Below are 14,747 nucleotides of genomic sequence, written 5' to 3' on the forward strand. Positions count from 1 at the left end.
ATCGCTTGGTTTTTGCAGGTACAACAAATTAGCAAGAGAATGGACGCAGAAGTACGCAATGTGAGGTTGCCCGGGAGATGGAAATCTGAAAGCAGAACAAACGGAACTTGTTTGATTTGTAACTGGAGGCATAGGGAAAAACAACACGTGAGAACAGGAAACCTTTTGGATAAGGTGGCAATATAACATTATGCTGAGCTGATCCAATGTGTGGATCTCAGCAGGACCTGAACTACTCCTGGAAGCACTCCTTTAGCAGAAAGCAGACACTGCTCACAGCCCATACGCCACACTCAAGACTTTAAAACTGTTACTCTTGCTATTGTTCTTGCTGCCATCATTGTTGCTTTACATACACACCTCTCATGATGTTGTTTTACTGGCTGGATTTTTGGAAACGATCACCTTGATTTTTACAGATGCTGCCTATGTCCCGCTGGATGTCTTCTTCTCTTTACTGTATTTCCATGGATTTAGTGGCCTTTATGTGTTATGTTTTGGTCAACGTGCAATTGAGACAGAATGTTCCCAGTTCAACACAATAATGGTGCAGTGTCATTACCAGCAGCTGATCATATGGCACATACTAACGCTACCCCACCAAAAAATGTGAAAATTTAACAGCAACAACAAAATAGACTGATCAGATATCTTCATTTGCTTTTGGAATCGCAGCATGTAGCGTTAATGGCACTGGAGCTTTATCTGCCCTTCCGCAGCCCCTTAACATATATGTACGGTAGGTCAAAATAGCAACTGGATTTTTCTCACATTTTTTTTTTTTCTCCAAGACATTGCTGGTATGATCGTGGCTACTCCTCGACATGTAGCTAAGCTATGTGTTACCTCCGCAGTACAGTTACTCAGGTATCAAACCCAATCATCAATCTTTGTTTGTAATAAGCAGCGAAACTTGGTGAGAAAAATGCCTTGAGTCCATTAAGTTTTACTGTTATGTTCATAAAGCAAAACAAAAAAATGTGCTGAAAGACAAAACTGATGATCTTCCCTGATGTTTTTATTACACAAGTATTAATTTTATGGAGAGGATGCTCCTGTCACGCTTTACATTTGTTTTATGAACACCACTTGGATGTGAACAACTTCACATTTATGCTACTGATGCTTTTGTTGATGCTCTAAAGTGGAACTGAAATAATGTTTTGTTTCCAGGGTACGTCAATATGACAATGTCATATATTTTATTATTTTTTTAACATTTCAAGGTGATGTAAATTTGCCGGTCTCCATGCTCCTAATCATGATTAATTAGACAGGTATATTTTGGGGGTCAACAACCTCAGCTGACCGGTTTGTCTGGTTGCCACATTTGTGTAGTATCTTTAAAATAGTTTTAGCCTTCTCTTGTCATGTCATCTGCTGTGATCATGATTGGAATGTGTTCTATGTTTATTGAACTTAATACTTTGTAACTGTTGGATAACATAGTTAGTGTGTGATTATTATTATTTTTTGTCATGTACTGATGCTGCCAATTTAAAGGGGAAATTATTTAATAGCATACACGTGGAAGAAACATCATCCAACACACCTAAAATGGTCCAGAACAAAGCATAAATATTTAAATGCTAAGTCATAGATTATGTTTTAACTGCAAAATTCATTGCTGTTGGGAATCTGTCTAAAACACTATATATTACAAGGTTTTTGAAAAGCTACACTTAATGAAGTAAATGTGTTTTTATGTTCAGACTGTGTAGATTGTTTATCTGGCTGTTATTTTTAAAGCTCCTCCAACTGAATGAATGAATGCAGCCTCAATCCATTATTACTGATATTACCATTGACTCCTGTGCTCAATGAAGTTCATATAGGCAGCTTGGCATGCTTTGCACTCCAGAGAATGTTCTCTCAGCCACTTGCCAGATATCAGGGATTTTGTTATAATTCATCTGCCTAACACATTTGATGAAATTTTAGCCTTAACAGTCATTTTGTATATACAGGAAAACATCTAAAGTGTCAAATGCCTAAATTAGATGTCATGGTTAGTTCATTTCTTTAGAGATTTTTTTTTTTTTTTTTTTTTTAATTCAGGACTGGCTTTCATGCAGCTTAAAATTTGAAATTATTGTGCTTGAACTGTAACATTGAGCATCCACATCTCTTCCCTTTGTCGACACAAGGTAACTGTTGACATTGTCATTAAACATGAATAAAATCAATGGATTTACTGTCGTTTTCAGTTTTCTGTCATGTATTTTGGAATGTAATCATTTGTGTAAACCGCTGGCATGTACGTTGTAGGTAAAATGCAAAAAAAAAAAAAAAATACAAAGAAGTGGCGAGGAGGACGGCAGCAAGTCTTGCTAAACACGATCAGAACGAAGCACTGACCAACATAAGTTTTTTTTTTTTTGTAAGTCCAAATTCAACCTATATTGCTGTCACGTCAAAGGATAACACAACGAGTAGTGCTGGACGATGTAATTTATAACTATTGACATTGAAAGTTTGTTTAACCAGTTAAGATTTCAAATTTGTCCTCGCAAGGCCATGCAGGTAGCTGGCCCACCTGAATCTAGAGGTCAACATGTTCGGTCTTGGGTGGTTGGTACTGCCAAATAGGGACTTGTGTCGTGTTTTCGCATGCACACAATAAATATACATTTATTAATTAAATATGATCTATTTAATAATTACATTGTTTATGTCTGTGATAATTATACCGATTTGAATAAAGTTGGCGTGACGATAGGAGAAGCAGGGTATGTTTGGTTCCAACACCGACACGATTTTTGTTTTGTTTAGCATTTAAAATAAATGTATTTGTCCAGTATTGTCAAAACAAATTGAACATATCCAATGATTTGGGCCGAACTATGTGTATTCAAAGCCACATTTTGTATACCCACAGAATGCAGACAAGCACCGCTCCTTCGCGCTGCCCCGTTAACCGTGACGCAGCCTTTCGATGTAGCAATTACCATAGCTTCCTGGTTAGCTCAGCTGAAAGGTAGCGTCAGCGCCACTCCTCCAGCAAGGAAGGAAGGGCGCATCCCGGATAGGATAGCAAAGCTAGCTGGCTAGCTCAACCCAACTCAACACAACCATGGCAGTAAACCTCAGCAAAAATGGCCCCGCGTTAACAGCGGCGTACAAAGAAGTCGTAAATGAAAAATCCGATACCAACTGGTAAGGCGCTGCAAAAAGCACACGCGGAAACTTTGTGGCTGAATGAGGAGATATTGCGATGTGATGCTGGCAGGCTAGCATGTTAGTCGTGAAGTAACGTTAAGTTGTCGCCAGTGTTCACCGAATTATCGTTATTTTGAAACCTCGACATGTGTTACATTGTCAACCACTCTGTATATTTGTTCCTTAATCTGTCTTTTTTTTGTCCATTTACCAACAGTTACGATGAATGTATATAACATATAACTATTAACCACAGCCCATGCATGTATAATGAATACTGTATTCAAATGGTTCAGAGTTGTTTAAATGTTTTGCATGGAGGTTTGTTTCTTTTCTTTTTTGCCTTTACTTTCTTTTTTTTCTTTTACAAGGTCCGAGTCTAGCAAGGCACCCACTTCCTGGTTAAGCAAGGATGTGGAAATTGTGACAAATGCAATACTGTGCGACGAACTTTCATTTTGTTGTCTTTATTCATTCTTCTGGTGGTGGCATCATCTTCAGTTCAGGATTTTTCCCATTTTATTTTATTTATTTTTATTTTGTGGTGTGACATTCAAGGTATAACACACATGTTACACTGCTCCATCTGCTGGTTCTTGCCTGGACTGTCAATTACTAAATGGTATCACCATATTAATATGCAGAGCAAAACGTGAAGCCAGGTATGTGTATTTTACAGCTAAAATTCTAAAAGAGTTCCGGGGTGCATTCAATCATGTGTGAAGAGAGGTCCCAGTCCGGTGTCACTGAATTGGACTTAAAATTATTTATGTACAATTATTTGTTGCTGTGACTACTGTGACATTTTTTTCAATTTTAATGTTAGTTCAACTTTGCTAGAGAGAATAAAATGACACCTAAGGGAATATACTTGTAGTGGCGTCATAAATCAAAAGAATGCATTTGCCTCACAGATTAAACAGTTCTTTCCACTTGTTTACATCCTCTTAATTGTTCGCAGTTTGTGTTGTGGTGAGCAGCTTGGAAATAATCATGTAATAACAAAAGGAAATGCATTTCTGTAAAATTGCCTCAGCTTACTCACAGCAACGCTGACCTTTTTGAAAGGATGATTTGTCTTTTGCTTGATAAGGATACAAAATTTTGTTTGTTGTTAATTTGTTTCCTAACCGGATCATTATCTTTGCACACATTGTTTATAATCCCATTAGTCGCGTCATTCACTGTGAGGTGCATTGATTAGCTTGCTGTAAACATCTATCACAATTAGGGCATCACTGGAAGATTTGAAGGCGATTGTGATATGTTTTGTTGCTTTTATGGAAATATTTTGTTGTCTGGGGGGGGAAGTAAAATTTATTTTGGAGATTGTGCTCTGATAGGTCTTCATGGTAACGCATGCTGTAATTGTTCATCCTTGGGTTATTTTGACAAAAGCATGTCCCGTAGATGTTAAGATGTTATTTACTCATTCGAGCCCAAAAACGTTTTTAATACTTTGTCATTCACTCCCCAAAACGTTTTTTGTTGTTGTTGTTGTTTTTTACACTTTATTTATTTATTTATTTATTTATTTATTATGAAGAGGTGGCTTAAAGCAATGGTAGTTACTAAAAACACAGCCAACAGGTGGCAGCAGAGTACAAGCGATCAGCCAGGGCCATGTTGCAACAAGCTCTGTTTGTCAGTGTTTTCACCAGGAATGTGAATATTGATTAAACTTAGCTATATTCTAATGCTAATGGCTGCAAAATGGAAACAGATACATATATACTTTTTTTCCCCCGATGAAAGAAGAGACTTTCATCTTTGTTTTTGTATGTCCCATGTTTTTATAGCAATAGAACACAATGTTCCGTGGGTCTTGCAAAATCTGTCAAAAGGCTTTTTTTTTTTCCCCAATGAAAATGGCTGGGAGTCAATGAGTTAAGATGTCAAGAAACTCTTTAAATTATGGGAAATGGCCAAACAAGTTAACTGCTTTGGCTCATTCCACATGCAGAAAAAAAAGTTTCAATGTAATACAACTGTTAAAAGAGAGAGTAACATTTTACTGTCTCTCCTCCTCAGGGCCTTGTTCACCTATGAGGGAAACAGTAATGACATCCGCCTGGCAGAAAAGGGAGGTGAGCAATTGCTTGTGTCATACATCAAGCGTTTGTCGTCTCAACACAACTATATCAAATGTGTGTTGGAATGTCCCTGTCAGCATGCAACCGCAGCACTGGAAGATCAGCACAAAGCAAGCGCTTGCCTCTGCTGTCTCAACCCGTCATTTGTAAAGGCAAAAATGTCCCTTGTTATACAAGCAACCACAGCAGCCATTTGACTGTTCCCACAATGTTTTTCTATCAGATGGGGGATTGGAGGAGCTGGTGGAGGAGCTCAACAGCGGAAAAGTGATGTATGCCTTCTGTCGGGTCCAGGACCCAAACTCGGGTCTTCCTAAATATGTCCTCATCAACTGGGTCAGTACTGCATTCCACAACAGTGTATTTGTCCTCTCCCGCCCGTAAACTTGCCATTACGAACCAATTGTTTGTGTCTCAGACGGGGGAAGGAGTGAATGATGCCAGGAAAGGACTTTGTGCAAATCATGTGAGCTCCATGGCAAACTTTCTTAAGGTAACATAGCACTCATTTAAATATACATTTGACTTTTTCCTCCCACCATCTGTTTGTGTTTAAAACACGCTGAATTGCACATTGTGAATCTTTGGAGGAGGCCATGAAGAAAAGACCATTCATCAAAGCTGCGTGCATCTGTGGAAAAAAGGCTCTGTTGGAGTACTTTCAGTGTCATACGTCGTATATCATAGCAAGTTAACACCAGCTTTTTTCAGACCGAGCAGTAAATGGAACTTTTCATTTTCATGTGTTTCAGGGGGCCCATGTTACAATAAATGCCCGAGCAGATGAGGATGTCGAACCTGAGGTGATTATGGAGAAGGTGGCCAAGGCCTCAGGAGCCAACTATAGCTTCCACAAAGAAACCTCCAGCCGCTTCCAAGATAGCGGCCCTCAGGGTCCCGTGGTACGCCTCATTCGATGCTCATCTCTTCTGCTGAGCAATGCAGTGTTTGTGTTCCCTATAGAAATTGAAGTGGTGACTAAAGATCTGGGACCTATTAACAAGTTTATGCTGGGTACTAACCGTACTAGAAAAATGTTCAATATGGGCAATAGCATCCTGTGATGACAAATGGTGCATCCAATATGAGAGGTGGTTGTGGAGGGAGAAAAGGAAAGTTTGGCAGAGTTGTACAGCACCGTATTTTCATGACTATAAGGCGCACCGAAAAGCCTTCATTTTTTTCAAAAGCTGACCATGCGCCTTATAATCCAGTACGCCATATATGGATCATTATTGAGCCGCTGTCAAGACGCTATCGGTGACCCTGCACAATCGGTGACACGCATGTGCAGAAGATCTCGCCATCTTGGATCGCTAGCTAATACTAATACTTTACCTCGGAGAAAATAATAAAACAGCTGTTTATTCATTTTGGGAGTGAATGGAGTTGTCAGAAATCTAGTTTGTAATCTATTAATAAAGTTTGACCTATCTGACTGTTTTGTTGACATTCCCTTTAGCGCAGCACTATCTAATGGATGCGTAACGTAACCCCAGCCTCGACTGTAGCGCCTTATATATGGAAAAAGTTTTAAAATGTTATTCATTGAAGGTGCGCCTTATAATGCTTTAATGTCTTATAGTGTGGAAAATATGGTAAATGATATGGAGCAATGGGACACAGTGGACAAATGCTATACAGTAATGTAGTAAAGAAGGCACAATAATGGATAAAGTTCACCATGTTGACCAGAGCAAGTTGGTTTAAAGTGGTAGAAACGTGCAATTATTATTATTATTATTATTTTAAGTATCTTTATAGTAGAAATGTTAGTTTAAAAGCCCTTATCATGCAGCGGTCCCACCTGTGGCAAAAATTCCAAGGATTATCTTAAAAAAGAAAAAAAAATACTATGCAGATACTCCAAATGGTTCAGGAACAGCTTCAAACTTACTTTGAGTTCATCTTTTTCAGGCGTTTTCACTAACTGTAACTAGGAGTACGGATTGGGCCTTGTTTGTTTTTTTCTTCTCCTTTATTGTTTTCTTTTTCTTTTTTTTTTCCCCTTTCTTAAGACTCTCACGGAACTAATTAACGAACCTCTAGGCTTCCCATTCTGGCTCCCTCTGTTGGTCATTTCTGATTTTGCATGTCTATAGGATGTGGGGTATTTTTCCGTAATTGGCCAATAAATCAGATTCTGAATTACTTTTATGTCTAAACCAGCAGGAAAAGTCATCAGGCTATTTTGTAGCTTAGCAATCAGTGGCAAATTTGGACACGCTTGTGCCGGGCTGCCGTCGTCCATACGCTGTCCAGTGCTGCGATCAACACCACGAAAACCAAGTGCAGTGTGAAAAGGGCTTTATTCTCTTGTTGGAACAGGGAGTTTACATTTAAACAGTAGAACGTTTACTTGAGCAAGGTGTTTGCCGCCTTTTGCTCAAAGGCTATATTTACTTATAATATTATTATTGTTATTGTTATTATTATTAATTAATTTATTTATTTTGCATTTATTTTAGTATTTTTTAGTTTATTTTAATTTATTATGATTTATATTTCTGTGTGCCCTCCAATTGGCTGGCAAACAGTTCAGGGTGTACACCGCCTGCTGCCAGAAGCCAGCTAGGATAGGCTCCAGCTCCCCCGCGACCCTTCTGACGAAAAGCGGTCAAGAAAATGGATGGATGGATGGATTATTTCTAATTATATATATATATATATATATATATTATTGCTAATCACATTTATTTACTGCATTCTTAATTGAGCTTCACTGTAAAAGCTTACTGTACAGTATGTACAGCTCAATAGTGTGAGATAATGGATGCATTACCATCAATTTTGCTCAAATTATGTTTTTCTGCCCTATCACGTCATGTTAATTGTCCTTTCTGCAGGGCTCCGTGTACCAGAAGACCAACGCTATGTCTGAAATCCGGAAGACCAACAAGGACACTTTCTGGGCACAGGCGGAGGTACTGATGCTCTCGTCTGATACAGACACAGAAGGAATTCGGATTTACAACACATCTTTATCATTTAGTTTTTGTTGAGTGTTATTTTAAATCTTAAATCTCTTTCCTTTTTGTGTCCCAGAAAGAGGAGGAGAGACGTCGCCTGGAGGAGCGGCGCAAAGCAGATGAAGAGCGCCAGCATCTGGAGAAAGAGAGGAAAGACCGAGAAGTCAAGGAGGCGGCACTGAGGGACAAACGGGACAAGGAGAGGGCCGTTCAAATAGAGCAACAAAAGTAGGTGGCGGCAGCCGAGCTAGCGTGTTGACTATCGGGAATGACAGTGGTCTGATTTGATCGTTGCTTTGACAGGAAGTACCAGCAGCAGCAGGAGGCGGAAAGCAGAGAGCAAGGAAAGCCGCGCCGGGTCAGTGTCTGACTGCTTTTTTTTTTTGTGGTTGAGGAGAAGTGTGGAGCGTAACTGATGAGCGCCAACATTTAATGTGACCATCATCAGGAGCAGCAAGAGGAGATCCAGGCAGCCCAGAAGAAAGCAGTCAGACGAGGGGAATCTGTGGAGAAGGCCCACGTGAGTCAGCCTCCTTCAATGTGCTCTTCTTCGGACGGCGCAATTAGTTTCAACTCTTCTCAGCCCACCTCATAATTGTTTCTTCTAGTGATAGACCGATATGGCTTTTTCAAGGCCGATACTGATACCGATTATTAGTAGTCAAGGAGAACGATAACCGATATTTCAAGCCGATATTTATTTGCTGTAGAAGAGAAAATATTAGTGTAAAAAGTAAAAAGAACTTTTTCTTTTAATTTTAAACGATATTGACAGCTTTGTTTAAAAATGCTATTTAAAAAAAAATTGCAGGGAGGTTCAACATTTCTTTTCTTTTCTTTTTTTTTTTTACTTTTTTTTTTTTTTTTTTTTTTTTTAAATTCTTAAAAATAGAACATGTAGGGAATTTCCAGTGTCAGCATCATTATTTATGAAGTGGAAATTGAAATAGATCCATGAATGAAAAGTTCCTGTATCTCACTGTGCAAAAATGAATGCAAACGTAGCAAATTTGGGGTTTTCATCAGGAGTCATAAAAAGTTTCAAAAGATTTTCGCAGAAGGCAAAAAATTGTCAGAATGTGTTCGAAATACCCACTTTATTGGCCTTCAGATTGGTCAAAAGGCCGATACCGATATTTGTCAAACTGCCAAATATTGGCACCGATAATCTGCCCGGCCGATAATCGATCTATCCCAAGTTTCTTCTTCCTTCTTACGCAAAAAAAATATATACAGTGGAATATCTAAGGTTCAACACTCTACAATTTCCACATTACACATAATAGATTATTTGTATTTATTACCCGTTTTATATAGTTTTTTTGAAGACAAACTTTAGCGGATTTTATTATTATTATTTTTTTAAACTTGGTGGGCTACTTTTGTTTCTAGGGTCATCATTACAGCATAATGGACACGTGTGATGTGTCAAGTTTGTTCTACACTATTGTGTAGTTGGCGTGATGATTTTTAACAGTAATACGGTCCACAGGGTTTCCGCGAGTCATTTAAAAAGCATTAAACCTCATTAAATCAATTTTGCAGAAATTAAGGCTTTTAATAGCATTTAAAAGCATTAAATGTGATGACCCAAGGCATTAAAAAATTTTAATACAATTATTTTATTTATTGTAGACAACATTGTGCAAAGGAGTGACTATAACACAATTTAGCAATAGTAAATGACATTTAATAAATATATATTTGTGGTGACTAGTAATTTATAAATAAGAAAATGGTCTGGAGTCCACAAGTTGCTTCTCGTTCCAAATACCAACTGCTCTGAATTTGAAAAGAAAAATGTGAAGTTTCTGTCACCAATGTCCAACACGAAACACCAATGCCATCTAGTAGCAGGAAAAATACCTCACCACAAATCTATGACTCAATGTTTCACTCTCGTTTTAGCTGTAGTACGGTATATCTTTTCAAGTGCAAATACCTTTATGAATTACTTACGCTGAAATTACTGTAACTGGACTAAAAGATACAACCACCTTTCTATTTGATAACCATATTTTTTCCACTTTTATGTTAATTGTGGGAATGCTTCAGAATTCCCACGTTATTGCGATTTTTATTCTCCACACTTTTTTGCCATGTAACAACTCCCATACAATACTACCGATTTATACTGTTCAAATTTCAACCTGCTTCAAAAATTCACGCCTCCCGGGGTATATATCACCTGATTCAACATTACTTACAGTATTCGCACAATTTAACGTTAAATCTCAACTTTTCTCCATTCATTTTCAATGGGACAGACATTGAACTTTTCCTAAGTATTACTTTCCACGCCCACTTCCATACATCATAATTACCATGTGTCTGATACTGCTCTGTGGCATAGTTGATAAAGTGCATTGTCCAGTAACCAGGAGGTCATAATTTCATAATTTATCTCTGTTTACTTCATAAGCATTCCACGCATTCAAATCTTAGCATTCAGCTTTCAGCATTCCCATACAATTTCTCCAGAAATTGCACATAGTCTAGTTAATTTGTGTTTTTAATTAAATTGTAGGGTGTCCTTGAGTGTCAAGAAAGGTGCCTATAAATACAATTTATTTGTATTATTATTATTATTATTATTATTATTATTATTATTATTATTATTATTATTAATTAGCAATTATTAATTAGCAATTATTGTTCCTTTAGAACATATTAACGCGTGATTAATTTGTGATGAATCACAAATTGGGGAAATCATGCATTTCCAGTTGAAACGAGACACTAGACACAATATTTGTCTCAAATTTGAGTCGAGCTGCAACCAGGAACAAGCGTAGCAAATCATTTGACATTGGTATCACCGTGTTTTTGTTTTTTTTCTTCCCACTAATGGGCTGCTGTCTTTGTTGTAGGAGGCAGCTTCCCTCATCTCTCAGCGCGCAACGAACCCCCGAGACGTGTTCAAGCAGCGAGAGAAGGGAATAACACCCAGTGAATCAAATGTGCCCTCTGCTGCCCCTGCTAGCCCCCAGCCAGGTAGTAACACCCCCTCTCCATCGCTTTAAAGGTCAGCCGCTCCTACATTTCCACTCTTGGCTAGTGGTGGCGTTTGTCCTCTTGTAGAGCTCTACCTGTCCATGATCATCATCTATCTCCTCCTCCTCCTTTCTTTTCTCTCCTCCTCCATCCATGCATGCTTTGGATTCCGTGTGCCCCAATCAGGGCGCCTGCAAAGCCCATTTCTGTCTAAGTGTGAAAGCGAGCGGGCCGACCCCCCTCAGCGTCAAGCCTCCCCGGTGCCGGCAGTCTCCGCCTCCCCTGTCCACGCCACAGGTGTGAGCTTACACACACAACATGGTCAGTCTTCTCCATACCAGTGTTGCCCAAATGTTATTGCGCCCAGTGATATTTTTCGGACCGGGAAAAAAAAAATCAGACGAAAGCTAAAATAGAAGCCATTCATTGAGAAGGAAACAATAACTAAAACTGATTGACAATTTCCTCAATGACTAAAATGAAAACAACACACAATGCAATCAGAAGGATTAGGAATGAAATGCGGGTTAAGAGAAGAACCACTCAAAACTCTTTAGTATTTGCTGCACTTTATTTAATGTTCAAACATTTTTACATTCATTGTGTAGCTGCAAGATTAACCTCAAGCAATTTTTCACTTTTTTTTTTTTTTTTCTCATTTAGGTGAAAACTAAGTTATATTATTGTCAGGTCAATGTTTCCTTGAAACAATTGATGAAGACAGTTGTATTAAATGTCTTGCGTGTTATACTGCAGATACAAATAGGTGTTATTTTCTTTTTCTTTTTTTTTAATAAAAGTTAAAATGCATGCTGAAGGAAAATATCGACTAAACTGTCAATTTAGTCGACTAAAATTGCTCTTTATGTTCATTGACTAAAATTGGATTAAAACTAAAATACAATCAGATGACTAAATTATGACAACAACTTTAATTTTAGTCAAAAGACTATTACGGGTGCGTAGAGCTGCCAATGTGGAGTAAACATTTTTGGCTGGCGAATATGTTCAAACATAGTTGCAAATACGTTCGAACATAGTCGCAAATACCTTCGAACATAGTCGCAAACACGTTCGAACGTACTTGTAGGCTACATGCTACAAAGTTAGCATAGCTTCCCATAATGCCACGGGGTATTACTATCGCGGCAACACATCATCAGTAGGGTAAAACTAACCTGTCTCACGACGTTCTAAACCCAGCACACGTTCCCTATTAGTGGGTGAACAATCCAACGCTTGGTGAATTCTGCTTCACAATGATAGGAAGAGCCGACATCGAAGGATCAAAAAGCGACGTCGCTATGAACGCTTGGCCAACGAATAACTAAAACTACGTTAAATTGTCTTATCAAAATTAACACTGGTTGCGCCAAAGAAAGACTAGTTTGGGAATCACTGCTGTAAATGACATCTTTTCTTTGTTGCGTTTTTATCATTTCATCACTTAAAATCATGTCATCAATGTCCTTTCAATCAATCATCCTTTTGTTGACATTTTTTGTATCGCGCCTGACATCTGCTAGCAGTGGTGGTTGGTTTTCATCCTGTGTGTGTCCATGCATGTCTGTGCTTGTGTTTTTGGGTGATAAGAGCCAGATGTGGATGATGGACAGTCCAGGTGTGAGTATGACGAGCCGGAAGCAGCCCCCGAGGAGCAGTTGAAAGGTGGCTTCATACGGTTTACTTGATCCCATCAGGCGCTGCAGTCTGCTGTCCCCTGCTGGTAGATAAACACATGACAAGAGTTTGTTTGTTTGTTTTTTTAAACAGAGGAAGAAGCGCCAGCCTCCAGCCCCTGTGTCCAGGAGCCTTTATACGAAGACCCCCCTCAGGTGCTTGTTTAGTTATTTTGCAGCATAACAAAGTAGTTTTAGGGCACAAATGAAGCAAATTCTCCGGCAGGTTGAGGAGAACAACTACGAGGTGACTGCTGAGGAGGCACCAGATCGAGGAATCTGTGCTCGGGCCTTGTACGATTACCAGGCTGGTAATTACGTTTCATATGTTTAAGATAAGATAAAAATAAGCGTTTCCATGTGCTTGTGTGAGTTTTCTTTGGGTTCTCCAACTTGATCCTACATTTCCCCCATAAATTATTATTTTCTTCCCCAGCGGACGATACGGAGATCTCCTTCGACCCCGACGAGATCATCACCGGGATCGAGATGATCGATGAGGGATGGTGGCGAGGTTACGGCCCCAATGGCCATTTTGGGATGTTCCCGGCCAATTACGTCGAGCTGGTGTAACACGGGCAACCTCCCACTGAGTCCTCCACTGATGGAGCTGCACATCGCGGACCAATGAAAGGACAGTCAAGTTAAAAAAAGGCCTGGCCATTTCAAATTGATCATTTCAAACCAGTACCATGCACATGTTGGTGTGCCACATCCACCCTGCACCACTTGACCTGTAAATGTGAAGAGCCTTCGTTTTCAGTCCACATTCTTTTCAAAGTGACTTATTTGACTTGCTGTAACAGAAGCAGGGGGATATAACAATCAAAGATGGTGATACGAGTTAAATTTAAAACCTCTCCTTTATTGCCTTTGTTTCCATAAGACCAAATTTCATGTGACTGACCATAGATTTTATGTGAATTTCAAGTTATGTTTTAAGTGGATTGAAGTGGCATACTCACGCTCTCCTTTGATGCAAGAGTCAAGATCAAATCACTTTCCTTGGAGTAATGCATCTTTTTGTTCCCTTATTTTTCAATGTTTTCAACTTTTTCAAGGTGTGCTAAATAGAAGAAAAGGTTCAAAAAGGCACGTTTTCCATTAGCTTGTAACAGGTGATGTTACAGTGAGATGTGAGGGTGGATAGAATGAGTATAAAAATCTTCTGTGACATTCTAGAGCAACACAAAGTTGTGTTTGAGCTTGAATCATCCTTCGAGCGTTTCAGAGTTGTCATTCCTGATCAGTTGACCAAATCAAGTTTGGAATAGAGTGTATTGTGTCGTTATATGCCAGAGTCTATTGTAATCCAGCCTTTGTAATAAAACTAATAAATCCCATTTGTGGTCATATCTTCTCGTGTTTAAAAAAATTAAAAATTAAAAAATAAAAAAAATAAAAAAACATAAAAATTCGGCAATGAGAGAATGGCTGCCACAAAAAAAACGAGGGATTTTCAGAGGTTGAACAGCAACTCTGATGAAAAGACAACATATCTGATGTCAGTTGACTGGAATGACACGTCTTGTGGGGAATTCACCTATTTAATGTTTAAGTTTCATTTCATTTGAAAAAAACACTTCACCTTTCCTACGAGCTTTTTTTTTTTTTTTTTTAAATGCAGCGCCGCAATTGATAATTGAAACTAACAGATGGGCCAGGTCATTTGTAGGTTAAATAATAAATACATTCATATAGATGTCTGTTAAAATGTAAAGCTGTTTTAATAAACTAATACTTTAGTCTCATAATTGAACTTGTTTGCAGTTAATTATCAACCAATTAAAATGTCGTTTTAAAAGCGGAATGTATATAGATGAATCACTTATCATATTCACAAATACTTAATA

At 38.5% G+C, this 14,747-nt stretch overlaps 2 protein-coding genes across 7 annotated transcripts in view; both read left to right on the forward strand.

Annotated features, from left to right (window-relative positions):
• Positions 1-2,199, forward strand: part of ube2d4 (ubiquitin conjugating enzyme E2 D4) — an 80,242-nt gene extending 78,043 nt beyond the window's left edge. For both annotated transcript variants that reach the window (XM_077523017.1, XM_077523016.1), the window contains one exon: positions 19-2,199. In XM_077523017.1, the coding sequence (XP_077379143.1) occupies positions 19-64 (46 nt within the window). In that variant the 3' untranslated portion in view covers positions 65-2,199. The remainder of the gene's footprint in view (positions 1-18) is intronic.
• A 757-nt stretch (positions 2,200-2,956) lies between these two features.
• On the forward strand, positions 2,957-14,237 carry dbnlb (drebrin-like b). 5 transcript variants are annotated; one of them, XM_077522354.1, is made up of 15 exons: positions 2,957-3,156; positions 5,191-5,246; positions 5,476-5,588; positions 5,671-5,745; positions 6,005-6,154; positions 8,099-8,176; positions 8,298-8,449; positions 8,525-8,579; positions 8,670-8,741; positions 11,092-11,215; positions 11,402-11,536; positions 12,809-12,883; positions 12,989-13,050; positions 13,121-13,205; positions 13,331-14,237. In XM_077522354.1, exons 1-15 carry the CDS (start codon positions 3,074-3,076, stop codon positions 13,465-13,467), a joined length of 1,452 nt encoding a protein of 483 aa, XP_077378480.1. In that variant the 5' UTR covers positions 2,957-3,073; the 3' UTR covers positions 13,468-14,237. The 5 variants fall into 5 exon arrangements, with proteins under 5 accessions (XP_077378480.1, XP_077378481.1, XP_077378482.1 ...); XM_077522355.1 differs by having other exon boundaries at positions 2,958-3,156; positions 11,402-11,512; XM_077522356.1 differs by lacking the exon at positions 12,809-12,883 and having other exon boundaries at positions 2,958-3,156; positions 11,402-11,512.
• Positions 14,238-14,747: the final 510 nt, after the last annotated feature.

The sequence above is a fragment of the Festucalex cinctus genome, chromosome 5 (assembly GCF_051991245.1).
Source record: "Festucalex cinctus isolate MCC-2025b chromosome 5, RoL_Fcin_1.0, whole genome shotgun sequence".
NCBI classification, from domain to species: Eukaryota; Metazoa; Chordata; class Actinopteri; order Syngnathiformes; family Syngnathidae; genus Festucalex; species Festucalex cinctus.

Excerpts from the sequence above, each read along its gene's own strand:
- dbnlb (XM_077522354.1), top strand. The coding sequence starts at position 3,074 with ATGGCAGTAAACCTCAGCAAAAATGGCCCCGCGTTAACAGCGGCGTAC. Across the intron at positions 8,177-8,297 it reads CTTTCTGGGCACAGGCGGAG|AAAGAGGAGGAGAGACGTCG; the intron begins GTACTGATGCTC and ends TTTGTGTCCCAG. Across the intron at positions 8,450-8,524 it reads GTTCAAATAGAGCAACAAAA|GAAGTACCAGCAGCAGCAGG; the intron begins GTAGGTGGCGGC and ends TTGCTTTGACAG.